This window comes from Anticarsia gemmatalis, chromosome 5 (genome assembly GCF_050436995.1).
Source record: "Anticarsia gemmatalis isolate Benzon Research Colony breed Stoneville strain chromosome 5, ilAntGemm2 primary, whole genome shotgun sequence".
NCBI classification, from domain to species: Eukaryota; Metazoa; Arthropoda; class Insecta; order Lepidoptera; family Erebidae; genus Anticarsia; species Anticarsia gemmatalis.
Genome location: NC_134749.1, coordinates 11,490,092 through 11,517,053, shown reverse-complemented (window position 1 = coordinate 11,517,053; position 26,962 = coordinate 11,490,092). Strand labels below are relative to the sequence as shown.

Genomic DNA, 26,962 nt, shown 5'->3' with positions numbered 1-26,962 from the left:
CCATATTGTGTTAAAACCTCAACATTTATAATGTAGGGATTTTAATAGGTACTGTCAACTCAAATTCAATTCACCCGGGATTGCTGATAATGCGGATTTACCACTGACTATTAATTGACGTTAACAATTATTTGTTCATACTTTTATTAATTAGTTATGAAACTAACGAGTGTCACACAACCTGTTTCGGCTCTTAGCTGGTTTTTGTATACTAGCAATGGACAAAAATCGTCGCATCACGCTTGTCTAAAAGATGTTTTAGAAAGACGAAAAGAAGTCTATAATCGTAAAAAATGGCGCACGGTATCTCAGTTCTCTATTACTATTGACTACCGACAACTGACCTGTCATCGAGAAATTTTGTTGAGCCCTATAATACTAAACAGTGGTTAGAAATAGGCTGAATAGATAGACAGACAGTCTATAGTAACACTACTATCATTGCTTGCTCAAAAACTTTATTATTAAGACACATTCATACACCATTAACCTCGGTTTTTTAGATACATTTAGCGGTAGTTTATCTATTCAATAGCGTTTAAACTCATATATAAATGTCAGTTTCAATGAATAAATAAACTACCGCTAAATGTGCCTCAGAAACCGGGCATAAGACGTTATGTCTTACACACACATTACAATTCACAAGTGACGCAACAGATCAATATAACAATCTCCAGTTCCTTCCGCTCTCCTACGCACAGAAGGTCGTGCAAGAATACCTGTACATTAACACAAGTATCAATCAGTAGCTACTGAGGTCGGTACTGCTGACTCATGGTCTAAAACGACTCTATTCAGACAGATTTAAAGCTAGACTTATGCAATGTTTTTTTTTTCTTAGTGTTTCATTTGTAGGTTTTTTTATCGTTTGGACTGTTGAAAGTAATTTAGACTTTAAGGCTTAGGTTTTAAGTTATTACTAGTAATAAGTTCTTCTAATAGTAAATAAGTTGTTCCAAGTAATACTACATTGCTTTGAAGATGGTAGCAGATTTGGAGGTCCTGGATTCACTTCTAAGTATTCAATCGATAAGCTTGCTATTTTATTGAAAATCAGACGAAAGTTTGATACACATAAGGCCTCGTAATATCATGGCTTTAAACTTGTCACCTAGTATTATCATAGATATTTGAAAAAATGCTTATGAAGATACTAACACTTCTTACTCTATTTGACAACTCATTTATTATTATATGAATAGTAGGTACCTATTATTGTATGAAATTATCAAACGTATATATTTTATCCACCTTATCTCCAATCTATCGATATTCCATATATTTTAGGCCAGCGATAATGACGTAATAAACTTTTTAATAAATACATAGTAATGCGTGTGTAACCGAGTAATTAGGTCACACGGTAGCGTTCTCTGTGCCGGGCTCTCCGATAATAATCTATATTAATGTGTTTACTTAGTAAAGGTATTTCACGATTTATACGCAGAAATGGGCCGTTAATGTGAAAAATATAAGTGAGAAGTCGAAATATAAACTTACAAGTAGGTAAAATAAATATAGAGGTAGTACTAACGAAATTAAATCCGAACTTTTTGACAACAAATTTCGTCTACGTTGAAAGGTTTTCTATGTCTTCTGACTTTGTCTATACTTCCTTCCGTTTTCTTACCGTTAGAGCAAGTAATAATATTTTTTAATACAAACGTAACTTCGGAAAATCTTTAATGTATTGCCTCGGGTTCGAACCAGCCACTTGCGTGGGAGGTATCAACTTATACGCTATCACTGCTCTTAATATTTTTATCTTTCAATCTTTCTTTCTTGTTAAATAATATTTATTTATTTATGTTCATAATAAATATTTACAGTAGTTTATTGATGCTTACTCGATTCCTCTTTTAAGAAGGAGAGAAATTTCTACGTAACCAACTAGCTACCTGCATAAGGCACTCAATATTATGGTAAAAAAAGACTGCATCACTCACTAAAAGCCTCTTGCAAAAGTTTCATTCAATTGAGCGAAGACGTCCAATAAAAATATCATATAAACATTGTACAGGCGAAAACAATCTGCCTAGTATCTCGGGGGACAAACTTGGATCATTCGCAGGCCGAAACTTAACCTTAGTTCATTAAACTTGTACAGTAGTGTACCAGTACCTAATACCTAAGTTTCATAAAGTTATGTCTAGCCGAGAAGGCGAGAACTAAAGTTTCATAGTTTGTGTATTGTTTTGATTACGTTTTCGTTTTCTGTGGTGGAGGCAATTTAAGCCACATGTTTTTTTTGGTGATTTATGGAATTTGCTCAAAATTTTAGATTCCGTAACTTTCTGGAAAGATCAAGGCTGAAATTAATTCAGTAAGTAGTGAATTCAATCTATGTACCAGTTAAATGATCCTGCAGAAGCCTTTAATTACTTTCTATATATATTTCATTTGGTCCAACCGTTATTGAAACTTTACGTAGCGTCAATAATACATATATGTTGACTATCGTTTTGGTGCATTTCTTATGACCTTTGTACTTTCCCTAGTTTCACTGATCAGGCACTGTTTTCACCTACCGTCTGTCTTTCATCTCCTTAAAACTTTAATTAAAGCTAAAACTCTTTTAAATTAATTAAAATGTTTTGCAATCAATCAGTGCCAAACAGTTTTGTGTTACATCCAATAATATTTACCTTAATAAGTTACTTTCATATCCTTACAAATACTGCGGTATCATCACGTCGCCCGTGGGCTAGGATGTATTGTTACAATAGAGAGGGAAGTATCACTTTCTCTTTCACACACGACGGCTCTTGTCAATGGAATGTCATTCAAAGTTTACGTGAGAAAATATTTCGTGGTAATTGAAATTATTTTGTAATTAACGAGTAAAAGTTAGGTATCAGCTTCAATGCTAATTGGTAAAAATGTTTAATTGTTAAGTTTTGGATGATATAACTTGGTTTGGATCTTCACACTCGTAACCCACGCTATCGTCTTGTATCTGCGATGAGCCGAAAGTATAATAGAAAAGAAACGGAGGGTCCCATATTGTTGCGACCGAATATATACCGAACATAGGAAATGTTTGGGTGAGACCATTGATGTTATTTTGAGTGTACATTTTTCCGCATACTTTCATACTGCCTCTAGTTACTCCGGTCAGTCTAGAGTGGCTTATATGCATTGAACAAAGATCATGAGATGGTAAATATGTTTCCTTAACCCGACTGCTAAATCATTTCTATCTCTTGTGGTCTATGCTCCAAGTGTAATCTGTCTAAAATTCGATTAAACTAGGGTGATAATGCGTGATCACTTAAATTTTTCTACAATAATAATGTAAAACAAAACTTTCAATGTTTCTTACATTTGTAAAGAAAAATAATAAAATATTACGTGCCACGGAATTATAACAAGGCTATGCTAGACAAAAAACGCAGATCATTATTTTCATACTTATAAGTTTTAAGCTAGTTATCTTAACTATTTAATAATACATATAACGCCTTGGGGCTAATCTTTATTTGTTTACTTTTCAAAACGAATAGTGCAAAGTTCAGACTTTCGATGGATATACTTGTTAATTAAAAACTATTTTCTCCATGATTATTTTTAATACTTTTCTTAATTTATAAACAACTTTTATTGTAAAGGCGAGACTATGCTTATCTTTAACACTTCTTATGCTGGTTCTATTAAGAAATGGTCAAGTCTGCATATTTATATCTGCTTTAGTAGCAACAGTTAACACCTTAAGAAAGTATCTAAAAGAATGAGAAGAAGAGCGAAAACTGTTACAATTTATTGATATTTATTTGAAAATTCTCCGTTCTGAAACATCAATTTATGACTGTTTTCCAATGGTACAATTTTTGTAAAGTAAACTAGATAACACCAATTTGATCACAAAACAATTAAACAATATCATTTTCACGAAGTCAACCACGCCCCTAACTTCATATCGTATCATAATTATTCAGTAACATTATCTAACATAACGAGGCGCCCGTAGCCAGTTGCGCTCACCGGTCGGTAAACGATCTGTGGGTTAAGCAAACCTTGGCGCGTTCATTCCATAGATGCGTGACCGCATAGTGGTTTTTGAACAGGGCGTCTCCGTGCTTCGGAGGGCACGTAAAAAGTCGGTCCCGGTTGTTGTCAATGAGATAACAGTCGTTAAGCCATGTCAAAGGCCTTCGGGCGGCTTGAACAACTTTGACACTAGGTTGACCACTAACCATACGATACGAAGAAGAAGAATCTAACATAACTAACCTACCACAAGCCACGATATATTAGCATTTAGACATAACGAAGTGTTCGCAGTGGCCCTGTGAATAATAACTATATACGCATTGCCGAGTGCGGCATGAATGTTATACATATTTGATGTTTTGCACATGATGTCACGCTTATGGAATGTTGAATTACCCACAAAGTAAAAGAACTTGGAAATGTTTTATTCAAAATACATATTATTATAACCCGATGAAACTGCTCCTGTCGTCTGATTGGTAGTCAATACCGAGATCTCCTATCCAAAATTCGACGCGGGCAGAATTTTGTTCCCGAATTCTAATTGGATATTTACAAATTTAATTTACTCTCTACCCACCTTTCTATCTATCTCTATCTCCCGGTTACTCTCTATTGCATGGGACCATTTTATTAAGCAGGCAGCATGAACATAGTCGGTTATGTTTAGTTATTGAAACCCATCACTGTTCCACTGCTGAGTGTGACTCTTTCCGTGATGAAATAGAGGCTGTGTCATGAGTCTACCTCACTGAACAAGTGCAATATGTATTGGAAATTAAAAAAAAAGTAGTATTAATATGAAGCCTAACCCCTCCCCTTCGTTTGGGAGGAGACTCTTTTCTGCAATGGGACAGCAAAGGGTTAAAAAAAAATTATGAGCACAATACCAAGCTCTGACTTGAAGTGAGAGCCGGAATTACAAAGTCAGCTTCTATCTGAGTATCAATACGTCTAAACACACATCAGAAAGTGTATAAGACAAAACAAACGATGTAACACGTGACCTTTTGTTCACAGAGCGATCTAAAGAGAGCCAAGAAGTTAAACGCTTGACCTATGACCGCACAGTAATTGAAAAAACTCTAAATAATTACAAATATTGCATAACACCTTTCTATAAAGCTTTGTCAATGACTATGATGGATAGTTGAAGTTTTATTTCTTAGTGTTTTGTTATATTTAGTTTTATATTGCCTCTGTGGCGAGTTTGGTAGTGAATCTGACTGCTCATCATGAGGTCTCGGGTTAGATTCCCCGGTCAGGCAAAGTCTTAATTAGTAGCCCGGAGTTTGGTAACGTGCCAAGTAAATGGCAATACGCTCACGCTATATTTCATGGGACGAACTAATTCTTCTGCGACAATATTTTTTTCCACGTCCTTCAAAAGTTATTCTCAAACTACTTGGCAAGGGTTCTTCAGAGGAATTTACATAAATGCTGCGTTAATTAATTTCGTATTTCCATAGGCGTTAATTTGACGATAAAATATGGCCAGTCTTTAAATAATTATGCACCGACAAGATGACAATCAAAGCCTTTTATGAATTGATTTTCAATTAAGATATAGGTACTTACTTAAAAGATGAAAGTGCGGAATTTATAGCTCGTAAAAAAAACAAAATATTTTGACGCTTGCAGGATTTTTTAAAGGTCGGTACTTGAAAAGAGGCTTCATAGAAATAAAATACTGAGAGGAAAAACTAATTTTAAAGCGTTCGTTGAAGGAAATAAATGTAACATAATATAGGTAGACTAGATAAATGTTATTTTGAGGGTGTCTCTGCTAGTAGATTGCTCATAGGAGCAAAAATAAATAGAATATTACAACGTGCGGCTGCTCACGTAGGCAATCTTAAGTTTTGTATACTTTGACAAATGCGCTGGAGATTTATGACAGATAAAGTGCTGTCAGGTTAATATTATCTACATGAATTTTATTTAGGAAGTAAAGTGACGTAAGATGCGAAATTATTAGAAAAAATAAGAATTAGAATTATAACAAGTATCGCGAACATTGACAGTCGGTACTATCAACTATCAAGAGCTTAACATGTATAAATTATTTAGTTGATTAGTTTTTCATAGTTGTTGTAGATAGTAGTAGGAAATTCGCTCTAAGGTAGATCGAAAGTCTACTTACAAATATCTGACGCCACCTTAATCATCATCATGATGAATACAGGACACTAGACGAAAACTTTGAAACATTCCGATTGGTTTACCCTTTGCCAAATCATCAAACTAGAGGCAACGAACGTTCGTTAGTCGCGTTCAATCGTTAGTCTTCGTTAGCACCATGTCGTAACCTCTATGATAACGTTGCGAATCTGCTTTAGTTTTGAATAGAACATTCGACTTTGTGTAAAAGGTGACGATGTGTACGCTGGTCGCAAATAACAAGTAATTATTATTATATAAGGAAAACTGTAAAAAAAACTATTTATAATAAATAGTACGCCTCTATATCTTTTTTTAACCCATTACTGTCCCACTGGGCAAGGGTTCCCTAAACTAGGGAGGGGTTACGCCTTGAGCCGGTACATTATACCTTTATCTATATAATCTTCTCTACAGAAACTAATTATCGTGAGAAAAAGGTCCATATTACATCTTCATTGATCATAAACACATGTTACCGGAAGCTTAGCCTTACAACAAACTCACGTACAAACTACCACGTAATTGTATAATTTGTAAAACAATACACTACCTTTACGGTATCGTAACCAAGTTGACGTTAACTAAAATGTCAAATGTAGCCGATTCCAATTAAATATTACATCATTACGCTGGGAATCGAATTATGGTCTAGTCACATTACTGACCTATCCGGTAGTAAAAGGTTTTTGACAATCGGATTAGCCGTTTCGATGTCAATGCTTGACAAATTAACCAAATCTCTTTATAATTGGATGATGGATTGACGTAAAGTATGTGTGACCTAAAAACTTGTTTGTAATAAGTTTTGTATGTTTTTCTGTATTTTTATGTAACTTTTAAGCCGTTTTTTTATCGTTGCAGTAAAAAATTAGTAGGAAAACTAAATTCAAGATAAGTTTAACCACAAAATATATGTAATATGAACATTATTTGGTAGCACGTTTGTATTATAATTTTCTTAATAAATCTTTACTTAAATTTGTCTTGTTTCTGGTTAGATTGAGACGTATGACACCTACGTTTCATTAGCAAATTATGATAATAAGTAGAAATTTCTTTGACTTCTGTTTCGACACATATTTTTTTATTACTAAGTAGACCATTTAAAAGATTTTATCAGAATAAACTAAGTAATAATTATACTAATGTAAGCAACTAGATCACGTATTGCAACTAAAACAAATCCCGATGAGATATGCTTTTTTTTCCAAAAACTTCACCATTGTCAAAAATCAAACCTTGGACTTACAAATCAACTGCACCAATTACAACTATTGAACCTAGTACCAATATTATGTATAATCATTGATTACATATCTTAATACAGTCAAATCGTGACCATAATTTGGCTTTCTATTCAATCCCCTATGTTTGACCGCTTTACAATTAGTTCACCATTCGTTCACTACTCATTCACTATTCGTTCACTACTCACTAAACAGTTACGCGTTTGTTATTTCACTTCTATAATCGACTTGGTAAATATTCGTAATTGTGTTTTAAGATGATTGCAGGGTTGCCACTAAATTTGCAGTTAATACAGAGTTCACTTTTAAGTAGGTGTCTCAATGAATTTAATATCATTGTCCAGTGTTTCGTAATAGTTAATTTTAATTGTTGTACTTTGGATAGCAGTTATTTGTTTTAAGTTTTAATAATGCATTGTAGTCTAGGATTACCTACATAAAAAAATACGCTGATATTTACTAGTGACAAAGTCAAAGTCAATCTTATTTTTTGGAATTTTGTAGATTCAGTTTCTAGTATAGGTACATTTTGAATGGGTAAATAGTCCCCAACGCTTAATACCAATAAATATTAATCAATCATCCCTACTCAACCCTTCTATATTTCAAAAGAAAAACAAATGATGAACATGCACACATACAAATTGCACATGTAAACTACTCACTGCAATACTTGTGACAACCCTAAATTCCTAATTAAACTGACGACTAAGCTTCCGGTTGTCTGCGCACATTTTAATTTTACGTTACAACCCATAGATATTATCTGTTCCTTTTTAAATATCATAATCACTCATTTGTCCGTTTAACAATTGTTTTTTTAATAGCTTCTAATTTGTACTTATGTGTTCGGTTAAATATGATTTCCTGTTAGACTTTTACTTTACGCCCCTTAGCGTAACAAGGATGAAGGTTTTGGTAAGAGGATGTAGAAATAATTGTGTTTAGTCAATTATCTAATGTTATTAATTGAACTGTGGTGGTCTAGTAACCATTCTCTGCCATTATCAACTATCGACAACCGGCTAGCTATTGAGATAATTTGTATAAAAATCTGATCAGCGCCTCTAGCGGGCACCGTAGGAACTACTTATGCAGTACATTTTAATTGTTAAACACTCGTTACAGAGTGTAGAAAATCGTGCTACTGTAAATGAAGTCAAATACCTATTTCTCTGTGTTAATTCTTGTTTATGTTAATTACTTATGGCATACTTACGTGATTTTTGCGGAAAGATTAGCCACAAATAGTATAAGATAAAGACAATTGGTTCGATGGGAGGCATTTGGCCTGCACTTGGATAGTATGGACTAATAATGACAATTAAATTCATATAAAAATACATGTGCATAATATACAGTGTGTCGCCTTAAAAAACCAACAAATTAAATATTACTTGAACATTAAAATTGAGAAATTTGCATATTATATTATTTAAGTTCGTGTTTCATTCATTGAAAAACGGTCACAGCTCAAATGAACTTTGAAGGCCGTTGTGAAGGACACAAACACTTAAAATTAAAACTGAATTGTTATCACACGCGACCTGTCATATTTAATAAATAAAACGACCATTACTTTAAGTTATACACTTTACATTTACTTTAACTTTTCACGTGACCAAGTCAGTCACCTTTTATCATACTTCACAGGGTTGATGGTGTCAAATTGTTAAAACCAATGAACTTCATAATTATATTCTCTTAACAGTATTTATGTGGCTTAATATAATACATAATTATAATAAGTCAATACATAGTAAAGTTTATATTCTTAAATACATAAATGGTAAAAACGACAATGAAAAACAAATACCAACATATAATACCTTTTTTTTATTTTAACAGACAACTCCCGCACTAAACCTGAAAAAGTGTTGCCACTTTTTCACACTGACTATCATGAGTTCATGTATCAAGTTTTTCACCACTTTCTAAGCACTAATAAGAACGAGTTTTGACCAATTAACAGCAAAACCAACGAGCAAAGCTGTATTTTCTTTAATTTACTCGAAAAGGAAGGAAAGCACCAGTAGCTTCACCGTTTAATTGGAACATTACACATTAAATCTTTTGCAATGAAAGTCGAAAGTAGATACAATTCGTATTAACTATTAAACCACCGAAAACAAGTTTGTTTTCTATAGAAAGGGCTCGTTATGTAACACGATTATTTCTTTTGTACAACACACGGATTTAGTCAATGCGTAATTGAGAACAAATTGATTGTGATGAGTTTTGGCGGGCTGTCAGCAAATTAAATTTTTGACGAGAGCTTCCTTATTACAATTGGGTAGAGTTCATTTTTGTACTTTCTAATATTTAGTATTGTCAAAGAAAGTTGTTGAGTAGCGGCGAGAATCGCCTTAAGATGGGCTGTAGCGTGTAAGTAATAAAATAATCGATAATATTTTATAACTACTAATCGAATGGTTTTGCAATCCCGTTTTTAGGGCTCGAGGCGAATGATAATCGATTTTCATTCGATTATCGATATTAGCCGTAACATAAAGTGAAACTGTTCGTGTTTTATTATTTATATTAAATTTAAATAGTTTATTCAAAGTATGTGTAATGAAAGTAAAGGTACCGCGAACGTTTAATCGATTAAAGTGTGACCGACTGTACAGTTATTCAACAAGTTTTAAAAGGTTTATCTTTACTTTACTTGTTATTGAAAGCGTGAGATAGAGATAAGAAATATTCAAAAAATATACAGTAAAAGAAGAAATAAAACAAGAATTCATTTTCGTTTAGAACAAAGCCGCAACATGGTGCTTTGAAGTTAACGATAAAATGCAAATTATTTAACGTGTGTACGCATTTTACTATTTCTTTTACAGTAATACTAAAAGTAATAACTGAAGTACGCATGACAAACGCATGAACGCATAAAAACTTCATTTAAACGATTTACTTTTAATATTTAACAGGTGAAGTTCTCATAGGTACAAAACGGATACGTGTCGTATTTTATTTATATTTTCACTAGCTGACCCGCGCAACTTCGCTTGCGTCACATAAGAGAGAATGGGTCAAAATTTTCCCCGTTTTTGTAACATTTTTCACTGGTACTCTGTTCCTATTGGTAGTAGTGTGATGATATATAGCCTATAACCTTCCTCGATAAATGGACTATCTAACACTGAAAGAATTTTTCAATCGGACCAGTAGTTCCTGAGATTAGCGCGTTCAAACAAACTCTTCAGCTTTATAATATTAGTATAGATTACAACTACATAAAAAATACGTCTCCAGTAAACTCGCCGATAACGGTGTGTTTTTGTCTAAACTACGCAATATTTCTCACACGTGAGCCGTTGGAAAGTGTACGGCTCGTACGGTTATCGTACATCGCATTGAACACGCATGATCAACTGAAACTATGACAAATCACTACGCAGTTAGGAGCGAGTTAGTAAACACGTTTGTACTACGATCGAGAATTATGTCAGTAGTAGTGGACTTTATTTATATTTTGATGAATAATGAGAATTCTGAGAGTAGTAAGGGCTTTTATCCATGTTTTGATATTCATATGGTTGGTTGCGTAATATGATGTTTCCATATAAAAGCCAAAATAATAAACAAGGAAATAATTAAAAATAAATTTCCTTAATACAACTAGGTCGTTTTTTGTTGACCTATTAGAAGAATAAAAAGCTTTAAATGACATTTTGTTGACCTATTAGAAGAATAAAAAGCTTTAAATGACAATCTCTGTTTTTTTGTACTAAACATAAATTAGCGACGTAATTTGTCATCTTAATTTTAAAATGACAGTCGGTTCTTACAACACTTGTTAACTACCTGCATTGTGGCTCAAATTGCACCGATGAGTTGCAAGAGAACAAAAAAGTAATAAGTCTATTATTCCTCAATTTTCCAATTAAATTCACGCGTCCAATTGCGAGAGTTTAGAAAAAACAACCTTCATAATTTGTAACATTCTTTCGATAAAAAAACAAAAGAATTTTAAAATGTTGGCAACATTACGTGACAATTATGAACCACAGATAATAACACCCAATTAGAACAAACCTTCATAGTTATATTTAATTAATCGATTAAATTATAATTTTCACTTCGTTTCGCCAATGTCAATGTCAAATGTCGCCATCTTGTAATGCGTTAAAGTTCTCGTTAACGTAAAATTATTTAATTGTTTGTTAAAATGTGAAACTTGTTGGTAATAAAAGTAAACGGTAGTTAAACTTAAACGACAGTTAACGTCCTTGCGACAGCGATAGTTAAGTGATGTAACTTTGTTGGAAGTACTTATGCCTTTGGTGTAGAGGAAAAATACTCACTCAAATATAAAAATTGAAAATACGTACATACTTAATATAAACTAAACTTAACTTACTATAAAATTATTACCTACATAGATAATATAACTGAAGGTGTTGGTAAAGTTGTATGAAATACAGCATTTCACCATTAATAGTGTTAGTCCCATGTACAACTTTATTATTTTCATGAAATATACCCTAAGAAGGCTGAAGATTCGGTTGAATACCGATTGCTTCAGTACTTCTATAACTACCATATATGAAGTTTTGAAAATTTATGCATTACATGCTAGAAATTGTCATTCATTTGACTATTAAAGTTATACAACCATGATGAAACCTCTGTCTAATATATATTAGAATACAATGAAACCTCTAATATCTCTGAACAAAACTTAATGCATCGTTAAACTTCAGTTTAATCACAAAATACTTAATAGCCGTAGTTAACTGTACTAAATTCTATACAATTTCAACATCAATAGAAGTTTGAAACACGCTTCCATAAAGGTTGATTTATCCAGACATAAATTCCTAATAAAGAAGAGAATCCTTCATATAAATGTGCACATTTTATTTGCTGAAGTGTCTGCAGCGGAAATTACCGGCCGCCAGCCATAGACAACGGACCATAGACAAAGGATTTCTGTCAGATTCATTTCTATTGTTTTACGCGCGAAAATGTTTCTATAGTGCCAGTGTTCTGACCATTGTGTGACCACTTGTGTTTAATTGTTTTAATGGTATATTGTTTATTATTTTGTAAGGTTTTACGTTCAATTACTTATTCTGTTGAATGGGTAATAGTTGAAAGCAGAAATCATGTAGATGCCGATATAAAATAAGGTAGCCTTGGAGATTTTGTTCTCAGATTAGTTTAGTGTTCTTCGTCTTTTAAGATTCAGCATTTAATATTTTATGTATAAGTAGAAGTGTCTCTCCTCTTTTTAATTAAAAAAAATAGGGATTCAGGACACATTAAGAGAAACCACAGCATAAGTGCGAAATTCACGGACTACGATTTGCAAAGATTTATTAATGTTCGAAACATTGGTCAAGTAGACTGAATTAGTGAGACACAAGAATCACACATCTTGAATTTAAATAAAGAACCTTCTTGATGTGCAATGAAATCTAGTGACCATACCGTTACAATATTATTTCAGCCATTTAAAACGTAATAAGTAGTTTAAATGCAACAGTTACAAACATTACAATCTTAAAACAAGGATCTACGTATTCTACGTGTATAACATCAAAGGCACCGCGTATCACCGTACGTTCGTCATGACATGACCCCTTGCAACTTTCTATGAAGCCGAGTAGCGTTTACGTGAGGTCACTTGCATTGCACCCAACTGTAGTTTACGATCCAAATTAATACTATACTTATTTATATAGTTATCTGTTTAAGTAAGTATATAAACAAGTGAGAGGGCACTACGCATTGATTAGTTAAAACTATGAAAAATAGTTGGCAGTAAGTTGCAACTTAGTGTAAACACGTTTGAATTACAATCGAGAATTATGACAAAAGTAGGGGGTTTTAGTCATATTTTGATAAATAAGTAATAAGAATTATGGCAGTGGTAGCAGTTATTTCGCACCTAAGTAAAGTTTACAGACTTAACTATCTGCTGAATACAGAAAAATCAATCAATTAGTGCTGCTTATAAGAATTTCCGACGCTGTGATAGGTGTCAGTGACCTTATCCTACACATGTTTTACTACTTTAAAATCACTGGATAGACTGATTTTGATCAATTTTACCATAGAGATAGTTGAAGACATGCAATCAATCGTGTGTAATTTGCTTTTAAAAAAACCACCCGTTTAGGGGCTGAGGGTATAAAAGTTTCAGCGCAAACGGAGTCGCGCGGTTCTGCTAGTAGCTATGAGCCGTTGACTAAAATTCTTAGATTTTTATCGCTTTGTTTATGATTATGTGGGTGCATATGTGAAATGTTTCGACCTACACGGAAGGTTTTGGGAACTTTCTACGTTTATTGTTGAAAAGTTATCGTTATGACTTTATCAAAGAAAACAAAATAAATTCATACGTTATGTAACTATATTTTGTAGTAACTGAAAGGCGAAAATTCATAATTTTTTTAAATGAAGACGACCCTACACATTGGTCTGTACGAATTCATTCCTTTATTCATTTTCTTATAATTCTAGTTTATCTATTATTGTAATTTACTTTACACTAAAAGATTCTTCAAGTATCACGCTGACTTTAGTTAAAAAATATATAACCTAAGAAATGTCAGTATTTTTTTAGTAGTTCGCGAACAAATAGACTGACAGACCCGACTGGAGATAGAACCTAAAACATGTATTCTTCATGAAATTTTAATGTTCTAAAGACAAAAAGCAAGACAGGGTCAGTAAACTATCACAGAATGTAGGCTAGTAACCCTATCACTCGATATCAGAGTAAATATAATCAATGCAAATTACATTCAATCGACTAGGAAATAAGGTGTAAATTTAAATGGGTAATGATAACTGTGACTGTGTGAACTTTGTCTCTGCTGACCGGGCTGTATCGCATAACGCGGCTTTGCGTTACATGAAGGCTTAAGTTATAAGCTTTAGCGGTAGCGATAAGCGATAATATGATGATGCTTCTGTATGTTAATAAACTTGTTTTATAGTAAACACACAGTACATAAATACTGGCTTAAAAACTCAACCCATAAATGTATTTTTTACTTTCCTATAAATAGTAGTGATATTATTTTTAGTCTTTCTTTCTATCTATATCCAAAGTTTAATATAAATATAAAAAGATATCGTAGTAACCTCTGCATTTCAGTAACTAGTCGCAATAACTTAAAAACGTAGAACGTGAAGTCAGTAAAATTTATGTTTTCTTTATTTTTTCTGACCCATAACGACATTAAATACTAACTGCCCATCTATTTCGTCCTTTAATCATCCTCAATAAATAATCAAACATATAGAGGCAATTCTCTCATAACTTGACTGCAAACATCAAAGAGTAGTGCAGCAGCTGAATTAGTTATATAGTCCGCTCGAACTAAATGAATGTCTTGCCTTGCCTTGTACGGCCTTTGATATTTTAGTCCATTTCTTTGATCCGCAGAAGGAAGTGACCACTATACAATTAACGGTAGTTTATTAGTCCCGTCGCGGTGGACTTTATTCCTTATTCGGACTTAATTTGCCTTTTAATATGTTTATTTTGTGGCTCTTAGGTATAAAGCTGTTTTATGTGAATTTTTGTGGCGTTTGATGTGTGAGTTTAATGCGTTATGAAATATTTTGATGGAACTTCTGGGATTTTTTTATTGATTTATGCAACGGTTGTATTTATAAACAGGGTAATGAAGCGTTTAAGGCAGGACTTGTTCATCATTTTGCTTGAATTTCAGATCAGTTTTGGTCGCACAAAATTGCACGAAGTACTTAAATCCCTCTGATTGTAACGATTTATGAAGTTTTTTTCAGTGTGTGATGTTATTTTAGAAATAATCTTGTGACCTAAATCTCTGTTGAAGATTAATACTATAAATATACTTCCTACCAAGTAAAATAACTACCGTCCTAGAAACAGCAAGTAACCAATAAACTGTACAAGCTATAAAAATGATAATTCTCGCATCAAATCGTTACTAAGCCTCGGTCAAGCGGATGCGATGTTGTCCATCGAGTGCGATACAAATCGATCACTGTACCGATGCTGTACTGATGCTGTATCGATAGTATCGATACCATTTGTAAGCTATCGGCGTGAGTTATGGCCGCCCGCGTTGCATCAGCTGCGACTAACGTAAACACAAGCTGTTTGCTGTTAGGATACGGTTATGGTGTGAGTGATAGCGGGGAGGTATAGACGAGGAGGTCGCGTGAGCGGTTTTTTTAGAAAACTGAATTATATTTAACACATTAAGTGTGTTGCTGTTTTTTATATAAGGCGAATTATTTTCGTTTTGAGAACAAAGATGTTGACAATATCTTTGTAAAAATAAGATTAAATTTGATTACTGAGACAGTAGAATAGTAAAAGGTTGTAACCATATTGACATGTAGCTCAGAGTCATGTATTTATCTAAGTAAGAAAAAGCAACATTTTCTACCGGAAAAGGTCCTTATTAACAAAATAATATAGATCTTAGTTCCTAAAACACATACCTGAAATAGCAGATATCCCGACTCATACATCCAGAAGTCATCTGGCGCGTTGCCGGGCTTGGTGAGTTGTATCGCGAGGCAACGCTGCAATATCAGCTGGCAGCGCTGCCCCCCCGCTCCGCGGCCGCTCATGCCTTACGCGGGCGGCGGCATGCTCTGCAAAGAAAATACGAACGTTGTAGAAAATAATACGAGAAAATAAATAGGCAACAATGAAAATGAAGTATTTGGAAATCACTACATAGTATAAAACAAAGTCGCCCATTTTGTCTGTAGTCCCTTCGTATGCATAAAACTTTAAAACTACGCAACGGATTTTGATGCGGTTTTCACTAATAGAAAGAGTATTTTCTCCGACAGGTTTTTATATATAATTGAAATACATTGAAACTATATTAGCTGAGTTATAGCGATTTATGTCCAAGAAGTCAGAAAAAAAATCTAATTGAAGATTGCATTTGTGCGTGCGCCGCTTATACCGTTGGATACAAGTAAGAACAATGTATAGCAAAAACATTGGTCTTTATTAGTTCTACAAAAAAGTCCGCGATGACAAATATCCAGCTTTTTTATTTAAGTCACAAAAACTACTTTTCTGTATTAAAAAAACATTTAATTCGTTGGGTGATGTTTAACTGGAGATATAACCAATAATACATATATCCTTATCAAAATAAGTAAGTTCATCATCACGAGCATTTAATTTAGATTATTTTTGCAGTTTACAGTGTGTTATTTAGACATATAGTTTAGGAGATATCACGATATTAGTATTGCGGCACGGTACGGGCCGGCCGCGGCGGCGGGGGCAGCGTCCCTATAATTACTTAAATATTTTTTCCAAAAACTGATAGGGGGGGCGATCAAAGAAGAGTCACAGAAACCAAAAAACATTTTAATATTTTAAACGCGGTTAAGGGAAAGAGAAGTTATTGTGAGTTGAAAATTAGTATCCAATATGTGTTGGTGCGTTGACTGTATTTGTCGAAGTAGCGGGATACACGCAAACGAAGTTGCGCGGGTCAGCTAGTCAATAATAAAACATACAAATAAAAAATTATACTAAATTTTCAAGTTGATTTTTGACGAAAATTCAATACCGTTTAAACTGCTTGTGAACATAACTTTCGTGAAATTGTACATGGTTAAAAATATTTTTAAGCACACAGTAGAGCACTGTAACACTATAAGTCCGTCAACATATTATTTAAAGCGACATAAAGCCGGCATTACAGTCTGATATATTTTATTTATCTTCAATACTGCGTAATACAACTACTATTTTACATTTATTTTCCCATTACTCTTTCGTAATCACTATAACACCACAACGGAAGCATAAACCACATTTTCCGCTCAAATAGCTTAACAACCAATAAATTAATTTACTTAACTACCTCACAGTTATAAATGAGAAATTAATACATATTTTACATCAGTAATCTATACTATCCATACTAATATTATAAAATTTTAGAGTTTGTTTGGTTTAACGCATTAATCTCAGGAACTACTGGTGCGAATTGAAAAAAATATTTACTGTTAGATAGCCTATTTATTCAGGAAGGCTATATGCTATATAACATCACGCTACGACCAAAAAATGTTACAAAAACGGGGAAAATGATGACCCATTCTCTCTGAAGCAAGCAAAATTACGCGGATCACCCAGTTCATTATTAATGCTGGCACTTATGATTTCCCGCTGTAAGTGAGACCACAAGTTTACGTCCCATTTTATATTGTTTGTTTTGGTTCGGGCCACTCGGAGCGTTTTAACTAATTTGGACTTCTGAAGACATGTCTCGTATTTTCTGTTAAAGTATTGAATTTAAGTTCTGAGAATCGAATATGTATTGGTTCTTAGAATCTCATGTGACTTGACTGAAATTTTGTCCCCCTGTATAGACGTATACAGGGGGACTACCTATAATGTTAATATGAAAATACATGTAATGACATGTATGTATCAATATTTTTCCCAATAAACTATAATTTAACTAACGAAGAATTACTACTACATAGATTATACATTAACGCTTTAAACTACAACTACAAAGTAGCCAAACGTCCTCTAAAAGTCCTAAGAATTAACCGTAACTAAACGCACTAACTATAGAAGAATAACTAGCAATAACAAAACGAACCCTTGACATGACAGTTTTAGAACAAGGTGACATTAGATATTGTTTACAATGTCCTTTGCAAAGCGTTTGCGGTTGTCATTATACCGGATACGTAATAGGGTAGGTATCAATAATGATAAGTTGTGACTTGTGGATAGGGTAATGTCGTGGTTAATGGTTAGGGTCAGGGGACCTCAACATTTTATTTAGCCGGTAAATTTTATGCAATCAAATTTTTTGGTATAGCAAAATAACAATAAGATTGCTGTACTTGCAATAAATGGTTTGTGGAAAACCGAAATAAGTAGTAGAAAAATCATAACTTTTTAAAGCCCGGTATTTCGTCCGTTTAAAAAAATGTCTGGGCAAACAATTTGTGTTAATCCAGATTCAATTTCGTTTTAAAAATTGTATCGAAATTCTTGTACTAGTTTTGATGTGATTGAATAACAATTATTTATCTAGTCATCTAAAGTTTCGCATACAGACTGTATTTCATAACTTTCAGTTGATTAGTCCGACATTTACTCCTATTAAACTTTAATAATTACCTATCAAACATAACTCTACTAAAAATGTCAAAACAAACAAGTAACTTATAAATAGCACTAATTATATCTATTAAAAATTATCACACAATATTTTGAAACATCTTTACAGCAGAATTACAGCATCCCAATTGTTAGTTACACCACGTTTTTCAAACATTACCTAAGAGAACCATCGTATTAACTTCTGAATGTACAGTCAGCCCCAAAAGTCGCTGAACATATTCATATTTCAAAAACTTCTTCTTTACGAAATTTTAATAAATACCTGAACCAAATCAAGTAAAAATTGATGAAATTGTACATAATAATAAATGTGAAATATTTTTTCCGTGGACTACAGGCTTTCGAAAGATTAAATATTAGGTCGGGGAAAAAGTCTTTTCGGATTATAGTATGTATGAACCTGTAATTAAATCTCTTTGGCTTCAAGAATCACAAATGAGGTGTACTCATTTGTGATTGGTTCATTAGATTTCTTTCAGTGAGATCGTGAGGTACCCAAATATCGAACTTTTTTGTGTAGAGAAAAGATTTTATTACAAGTTCATACACATTATAATGCGAAAAGTATTTTACAAATGTTCAGCGACTGTTGGGGCTGAGTGTACCGCTAGTTAGTTCAGATAGTTGAACGATACACCGATGACCTTTCCACCGGCCTGACCGTGTGTTAATGTGACTATTGTTAGCAAAAACTACTTTGAACTTTCACTTCTTCAGTACCCACGGGTATTGAGCTAAAACAATGTACTTTGATATAAAAAGAACTGATTTTTTTTGCTTAAATGTCGAACGGTAGAGACTTAAAGTTTTAAAGACTAGTTTTATGTTGCAATATTTTCAGTCGTAAGTCAGTTTTGATTACGAATATAGAAGTAGCTAAACAACTTACTAAATATTGTATTACAATCTACGTACTCAATGTGCAGGCCTCGTGCGTTTCTCTTGGCTTGTGTAAGAAGACATGCTCATAAATAATATTTAAAACACTAATGTACCTATCTATGTAAGACATCGTTTTCAAAATATTCTTATGGTTACGAATTCCTATTTCTTTATCACTACTCTTATATCATAAATGTCTTCTTCAAACATAAATGTCAACTTTTTTTAATCATCAACTTAAAGCAACTGTTCTGATTTAAACAAATACATTTTAAAAATTGCAAATTGTTTAAAACTCTTTACTTATTTCAAGACATCTTATACAGCGAACGAAAACGCTAAGTCTAACTTTTCTAGAAAATGTTTTCATTTTTAAGCACAAAATGTTCAATGCAGTTCATCGATCTCTTCACTCGTTCAGCCTTCATTCGTCTTTCGTCGTACATAACAACATAATCTATGATAGAATCTGTATCGTAGAAGTGGATTAGGGGAGAATTGATGGTACAGTTGTAGGCACGCGATAGGTCAACGAACTATCATTGTATCAACTACTATGAACTAGGTATAGCTTGATGTAAAAAATGTATTTACACCAATTGTAGGACTTGTGTTTCGTTTTAGTAAAAAAATATTTTCATGTGTCCCACTGCTGGGCAAAGACCTGTCTTCTTTGCTTCCAAATTTGTGACTTTTAAATCGCGCCAAAATAACGAGATGATCGTAGTGATTATCAATTGTTGTTACTGTTAGAGGTTCGTTATCAAAAACCGCTTTTGTTTATGAAACTTTTAATATATTGCTAGTCGTGAAATAGTGAACTATAACCACTTTTGATTCTATAATCGAGATTATCTGAAAACTAATTTAGGGAAACTTAAAGGATAATGATTTATGAAATTTATTATTATTCGTGTTTGCAACACTACCTAGTCGATATTAGGGCGACAGAAACTCGATACGATTGTATCGAAAGTTCTCAATCTCAAGATAAACCAAACACTTAATGTTAGCAAGTCCTCTATGGTAGTCTATGGTAATATTACCGCACTTTCTATCTGTCGGGTAACAATCCAAAATCGGCACTATTTAGTACCACAGTTTATTGTTGTACTTCAGATTGTCACTTAGCAAGTAATTACATAAGGTGACATAATTCCGACTAAACTAAGAGCTTTTAGCGAAAGCTTTTCCATAATCGTTCCTTGCCTCACTTGGCCCAAAATAAATTACGAACAGTATGTACTTTAAGACTAAAAACATAAGGATCAAAATTGTTTGTTCGTTGTGTTAGTTTAAAGTTGTTTTAGCAGAGTGTATGATAAATTCCGAGTGTACGACAATGCAGTTTGCATCATCATGTAAATTATTTAAAACGTCGGGAAGAGATTAAAAGTTCTTTAGTGATTTGTTACAACTATTTTGTTGGCTGAAGTGAAAACTCGTGCTATTAAATATTAAAATGAAAATGGGATTGGTTACTTGTTTAGATAACAAGTACTGTGAGATTAATTTCCTTCGTTACCTGGAGGTATTATGTGCTTTAACTGCCCAACCATTTCTTACAAAATTATGAATAATAAATTTAAATAGTTATTTTTTGCAAAAATATGGTTTTATAAAAAGTTTATCCGAAACTGGAAGGCAATAACGAAAACACTAGTAAGCAATGCAATCCAATAATTACTTTTCCAAAAAATGGACGTGCTTGATAAGATACTACTTGCTATAACGGTGAAAAAAATCTTCGCATATTTTTCTATTTTTTTTTATTCTAGCATTAACAAGTCAGCTCTGTAAACTCATCCCTATACATGTATTCATTTTGGGGCATCCAATAATATAGTGACGTGTTTATCTATTGTACAATTACCTTCGGCATTAATGACATATCGTGAGGTTTGTAAACTTTGCTAAAACGTCTTAAGTTAGCGTCTAGCGCAATGAATGGACATCCCCACACTAATTAATTATCACAGGCGGAAACGGGCCACACATGAACAGTAATAACATTAAACATAATTTTAATACAACACACGTACAACCAATATAATCTAAACCAACTTATAATCGTGATATCCTCAATGGATCGTACAAACGAACCCACTTCCCTCACGTCGCGTGCGCAGTTCCAGTCAAATATTAAGGCCGCACCACACCGGACCATTATAACGGCATCAACGACAATTTGTTCTTGTGTAACGTGTTACGATGTTGTTTACGTCATTGTAACTTCTTTTGAGCCTTTGAAGATATGATCGAGAACCTTTGTTTATTCTATAGCAAGATAACAGACTTTTTAGCGCGGGTTAAACTTTAGGTGGACTTTTTTAACGTGGATCTTCTCGTATTGAAATATTTTTAGATCAAAATATGTGCCTTTATTTTCCATGCAAATCATAATACGATTCAGTTCCAAACCTCGAAAAAAGAAACAAAACTATCAAAATTTGACAAAATAAGTACGGTTGTAGTTTAGTTAGTTTAAAGATTTAGCCATTAAGAAGTTATTCGTGTATCAAAACAGATACAAGTATTCGAGAAATATTATGTCAGCTAGTTATTATAATTATTTCATTGTAAGTAATGGTTCTATTTTCTATGCCCTTGTAATATATTTCCTTAAATTTCAAGTAAATTACCTCATTTTGGAAAATAGTTAACGTAACATAACTATCTATTAGAACTCGGAAAACTGATTTACATTTAAATAGAAAATGAAACTACGCTATTATTTGGGCCTAAGTAAGGAAAGTTACAATTGTTATGTTTGACAATATGACAGAAACACGGAAAAAACACTATAGGTAAAAAATCACTTAAGGGAACATTATGCAAGTAAAAAAACTTTCTTTACGAATATACGTGTTAAAAAGTATAAAACAACTCAGACTAAATTTATCATTATCATAACCTTTCAATACGCACTTCAGTTTGTTTGCTTTCAAAAATTCTAATACAATTCTATTCAATAAAAAAGTTTAAACAAATCATATCCAGCATGAACAGAAAAATATATAACATAACAATAATAGTTTTAGTCTGATCTTTTTATCTCTCTCATATGCAGGATTTAATTCCCGTGTCACAAGAGGCTTAACTGAAAACAAAATCATAACTTTTAACCTTGCTAGACAGAGGCTTTCGGGCAACCACATTGAAATATGGTAAAAACGACCAACATTCGAGGTAGAATATATTGTTTGTTATAAGATAATACTGTAGCTAATCCCACTGATCTCTAAATAAAAGCGTTTTAAAACCTAAATATTAATATCATAAATTAGACTGTTTGTGCAGATAATAACTTCCGTATGTGTGTACCATCTAGCATACTCGCTCTTTAAAACCTAAATAAATACAAGTTACCATACATAAAGTTCTTGCACACAAAAACTACTTACTTAGAAATACAATGTAGCCCATTTTTTAGCTTGCATGTTCATTAGAAAATGTCATTACGCAAAAACTTCAAGGAAGAAATTCAATAAACTATTCAATATTGAGGTGTCAGAACTTTGACAAGTCAATTTAACTATTTACTTATACTTGACTGATGATATACACACTTATTCCACATGATTGCTTATTCAATCATCTGCCTTCTTTATAAATCATCACAGTTTTTTATCACTATCACTTTTTTCATGTGGTTTAGAAATCAATCGTCACATTTAATTGTGATGAAGAATGGAGAGAAATCTCTATACAAAGTCCTTGCGTCTTGACCATAAGTTGATTTTGTGGGCAAATGTCATATTTCTAATTTTATACTATTCAATCTTTTACATTCTGAAGTGACAAAAGTGACAACGGTTGATCAACCACATCATTTATTAATTCTTCATTCCAGTTATTGAAAAAATATACATTTTACATAACGACGGAAAAGGCGAGCTATTTTGTACGTACATGAAAACATATTTTAGTCTCAAGAAACCTTTCAAGTTGCAACGTTAAAAATAGTATTTTTTGGATCAAATGATCTCGTTTTTCGGTAACGATGACTCAGTAACTGGACAGTATCACTTATTTTGAAAGACCAACCAATCAAATACTCCAATTTACCCAACTACCATCCATTGTTTGCTTATCTTCTTCAACCCGATCACACTATCCACCACCTATTCCGAAGAAAATAAGACTTTACAAACACGATAGAGTAATCATTGAGTTGAACAATAGCATTCATAGATGCTGATTTAGTCCTAGATGCAGGCAATTTGATACGTTCGTGAGACCGGGATCCGTTTACCAACTGTTCTCAAGTTATTACATAGAATTACTGTTTATTACTAACGCGTTTATGTCACGATTTTCCAACGTTATTGAAAGCTTTGGGTTCAGATATGATATAAGTTGATAACTTTTGAGTGGAACCTTTTGGAGTAGCAGCTGTTGGTTGCGACTTTTCCCGTGATCTTCCAATGTTAAAGTTATCTATCATGTAAAAGAACTAAATTATATTCCTTAATTTTCTTTTGGGTTCTATTACTAAACGGTCCTCATATGGTTATTTTGTTTGTACCCGACGGCGCAACGCTTAGTAAAGTTAGAATAAATTGAAAGAATTGGTTAAAAAAAGTCGTTTTCTATTTGTGTTACAGATAAAAATTTAAGACTGTTTCTTAACTTTTTTTAGTTTTGCAGTTAAAATAGAAAAAATGAAAAACCTGAATACAGTCAAATAATACTTTAAACTTTACCTCAAAAATCTTTTTATACGGACGAAGTTGCAAACAGAAGCTAGCAGTATAAAATAGATTATTATTCATATCATAAGTACAAAAGCCTACTAAGCATTTGCTCCACTTATCAACACACACACACACACACACACACATGCAATAAGTAAATCAATACTAGTTTTATCTGTAGGTGTCCTTTAATCAACATCTCGAAGTAGGTGGACGGGTTTTTGAGATAAACGCTGAATAGACGTACAGATGTGCGAATTAGACCGTAGAATTGATAATATTTAATTTGTACGACTGTTTTTTTGTATTCCAATAAAATATATCAATAAAAAAGAAATGGTAAATGCCGAATTAAATGTAACAGTTACTAGAAAATCAATGGAAGACATCTTAAGCCGGTACTAACCCTTAAAGGATGAAATAAAAGAATTGACGGACAGTTTTACGGCTAAAGGGTGAGGTCCCGAACTATCCGTTAGATATAGTGACAGTTAATTTATGAAATATCACCTAATGAGCTCACTGGTCCTATAATCAGTATAAGTGGTAAGCCCAGTAATTAATCATTTAAACGCGTAATATTTAAAACCGTTGGCATAAAATGACTGTTCTATAGGATTGACTCTAGTAGATCGCTTTATTTGGGAAATAAACCAGAGATTTTATGATCAACAGTTGCAGACACTACTGTTTAAACCATAAAAAAAAAGTTAAAAGCCTCAAAAATATTAACCAATCTGTTTCCAAGGTGGTCTAAGCTTTCAAACTTCTTAAAAATACAGTCTAATGAAGTTCTCAATGAACTGTAATCCTTCCCAAATCAAATGTATACAAATATAGACATGAAAAGTAATAAATCTTAAAGCTTTCGTTAAAATCACTTTCACCATGAATATTTTACGATATAATACACATACGCCATAGAGTACGATGCTCTATGCACTTTCATCTCCATAGACGTTTTACTTTTTGGTTATGGCAAAGACAAAGTATACAGCCAAAGATGGAACTCTTTGGATCACGTTGCATCCAAAAAGGTAGGATTTGAAAGTTTTTAAGCTATGGATTATTGATTATGATTAAGTTAAAGTTTCAAAATTATGTTTTCTAATTAAGTTATGTATCTGTCTTTTAAATGAATGTATGATTAGCGACTCGATTGAGTTGTACATTTTTATTTGATAAACTTATTGGAAAAACCTGTTTATTTACATATACTTAACTAATAGGAAGAAGTTAATGCAGACGCTTCTTAATATCTCCGCGGAAAAATTAACTTACTTCTCATAGTAGAAAGATATATTGCTATACTTCTTTATCAACTCGCGGAAAAGAATTTCTTGTATTAATCCATTTATAAACTATCTGCATATCTTATTTCATGAAAATCATAAAATTAGATATGCAATTTATATATTCGTAAATGTGTAGTAATGGTAATGAAATAATACAACCTTGGTTATTCAATTCTATACTGTATTGTTCATGTATACCCGTATGAAAGAGGTGATTGACCTGCCCATATGTAGGTAACTATTATTTAGCAATTACGACTAGCAATTATCAATTGGCAAAAATAACTGTTTGCTTGCTGGCTTAGAAATATATGTAGAGCTCAAATTGTATGGAGTCAGATTACTGGTTTGTTACTACCTACTCGCAAGTAAACTACAAAAGGTATTTTCGTATATGTATGTATGTTTGTGGGCATATCTGATTGGTGATGTAATTAAATTGAACTTCTCCCTGTTGTCACTACAATAACACGGATTCGAATCTAGCTTCAAAACATAAACGAAGTAATCTGTACCTCGATTCTCTACCACTATCGACTACCGACAACCGGCTAGCTATCGAAATTTTGACATTTAGAATGTACTGCCAAAATGTTTCCTACGACACCCGACAGAGGCGCTGATCAGATTTTCATACAAAATTTCTCGATGACAGTTCGGTTGTCGGTAGTCGATAGTAGTAGAGAATCGAGCTACGGCATCTTAAAATTTTTACCTAAGCAAAAATTCTTTCTTACAGCTTGAAATTGGTGACACATTTACCATCCCCTATCTGGCCTCAAACCACATAAATAAAAACAAGTCTAAGATAAAATCCTTATCAAAATAACTTCTAGTATCAAACAGGTAGCTTATCTACAAATCTATTCTCACGAAACATCTAAATCTGGTACAAAGCATCAGGTTTCATGTTTTCTAAGATGTAAATGATACAGGGATTCTGCGAAGAGATGTGATATCTCTAGGTAGAGATTGTGGGCCGGTTGTAACTCGATGATGTGTGGAAGTGGAGCGGCCGGTATATCAGTGTGGGCGATAAATATCGCTACGTTTGATAACTACTAGTTACTGTTTCCATTATACTAGTGATTAGAAAAATAAGCTTTAAGATTGAAGAAGAAGAAAAATAAAAATAGTATTAAAAATCTTGAAAATAAAGTATTTTACCCGTTTCTTAGGAGTGAATTTCCTTATTATCGTTTACTTTTTGTGTATACTTCAACATCATCATAAAATAGTTTACTACTTAGTTAAAAGTAACAAATACTGACAAATACCGTTTAAAAATATTGTTGTATTATTAATAATAGACTAAAACTCGATTACATCCTTCAAAATAAGTTTCAGTTTGAATATCAGGTGGAACTTTGACAGTGGTTTTTAAAATATTTGCTGTCATTTTATTAATCAGATAGTTCATTCTGCTCTTATTTAGATATCGTGAAACTCATCGCCCATCTTTCAACCAATCAATAAAAAAATACAATTTACAATTCAAACTTCATAAAATCGAATACAAAAAAAACTTACAAGCCCTTATTTCAAGTTAAA

The 26,962-nt window shown here is 32.9% G+C and overlaps 1 protein-coding gene across 1 annotated transcript in view; it reads right to left on the bottom strand.

Annotated features, from left to right (window-relative positions):
- The window catches only part of ko (Stork-head domain-containing protein knockout), a 205,290-nt gene that overhangs the window by 142,750 nt on the left and 35,578 nt on the right, over window positions 1-26,962 (bottom strand). Inside the window, exon 2 of the mRNA XM_076114799.1 lies at window positions 15,858-16,013. Coding sequence (XP_075970914.1) covers window positions 15,858-15,989 — 132 coding nt within the window. The 5' untranslated portion in view covers window positions 15,990-16,013. The remainder of the gene's footprint in view (window positions 1-15,857; window positions 16,014-26,962) is intronic.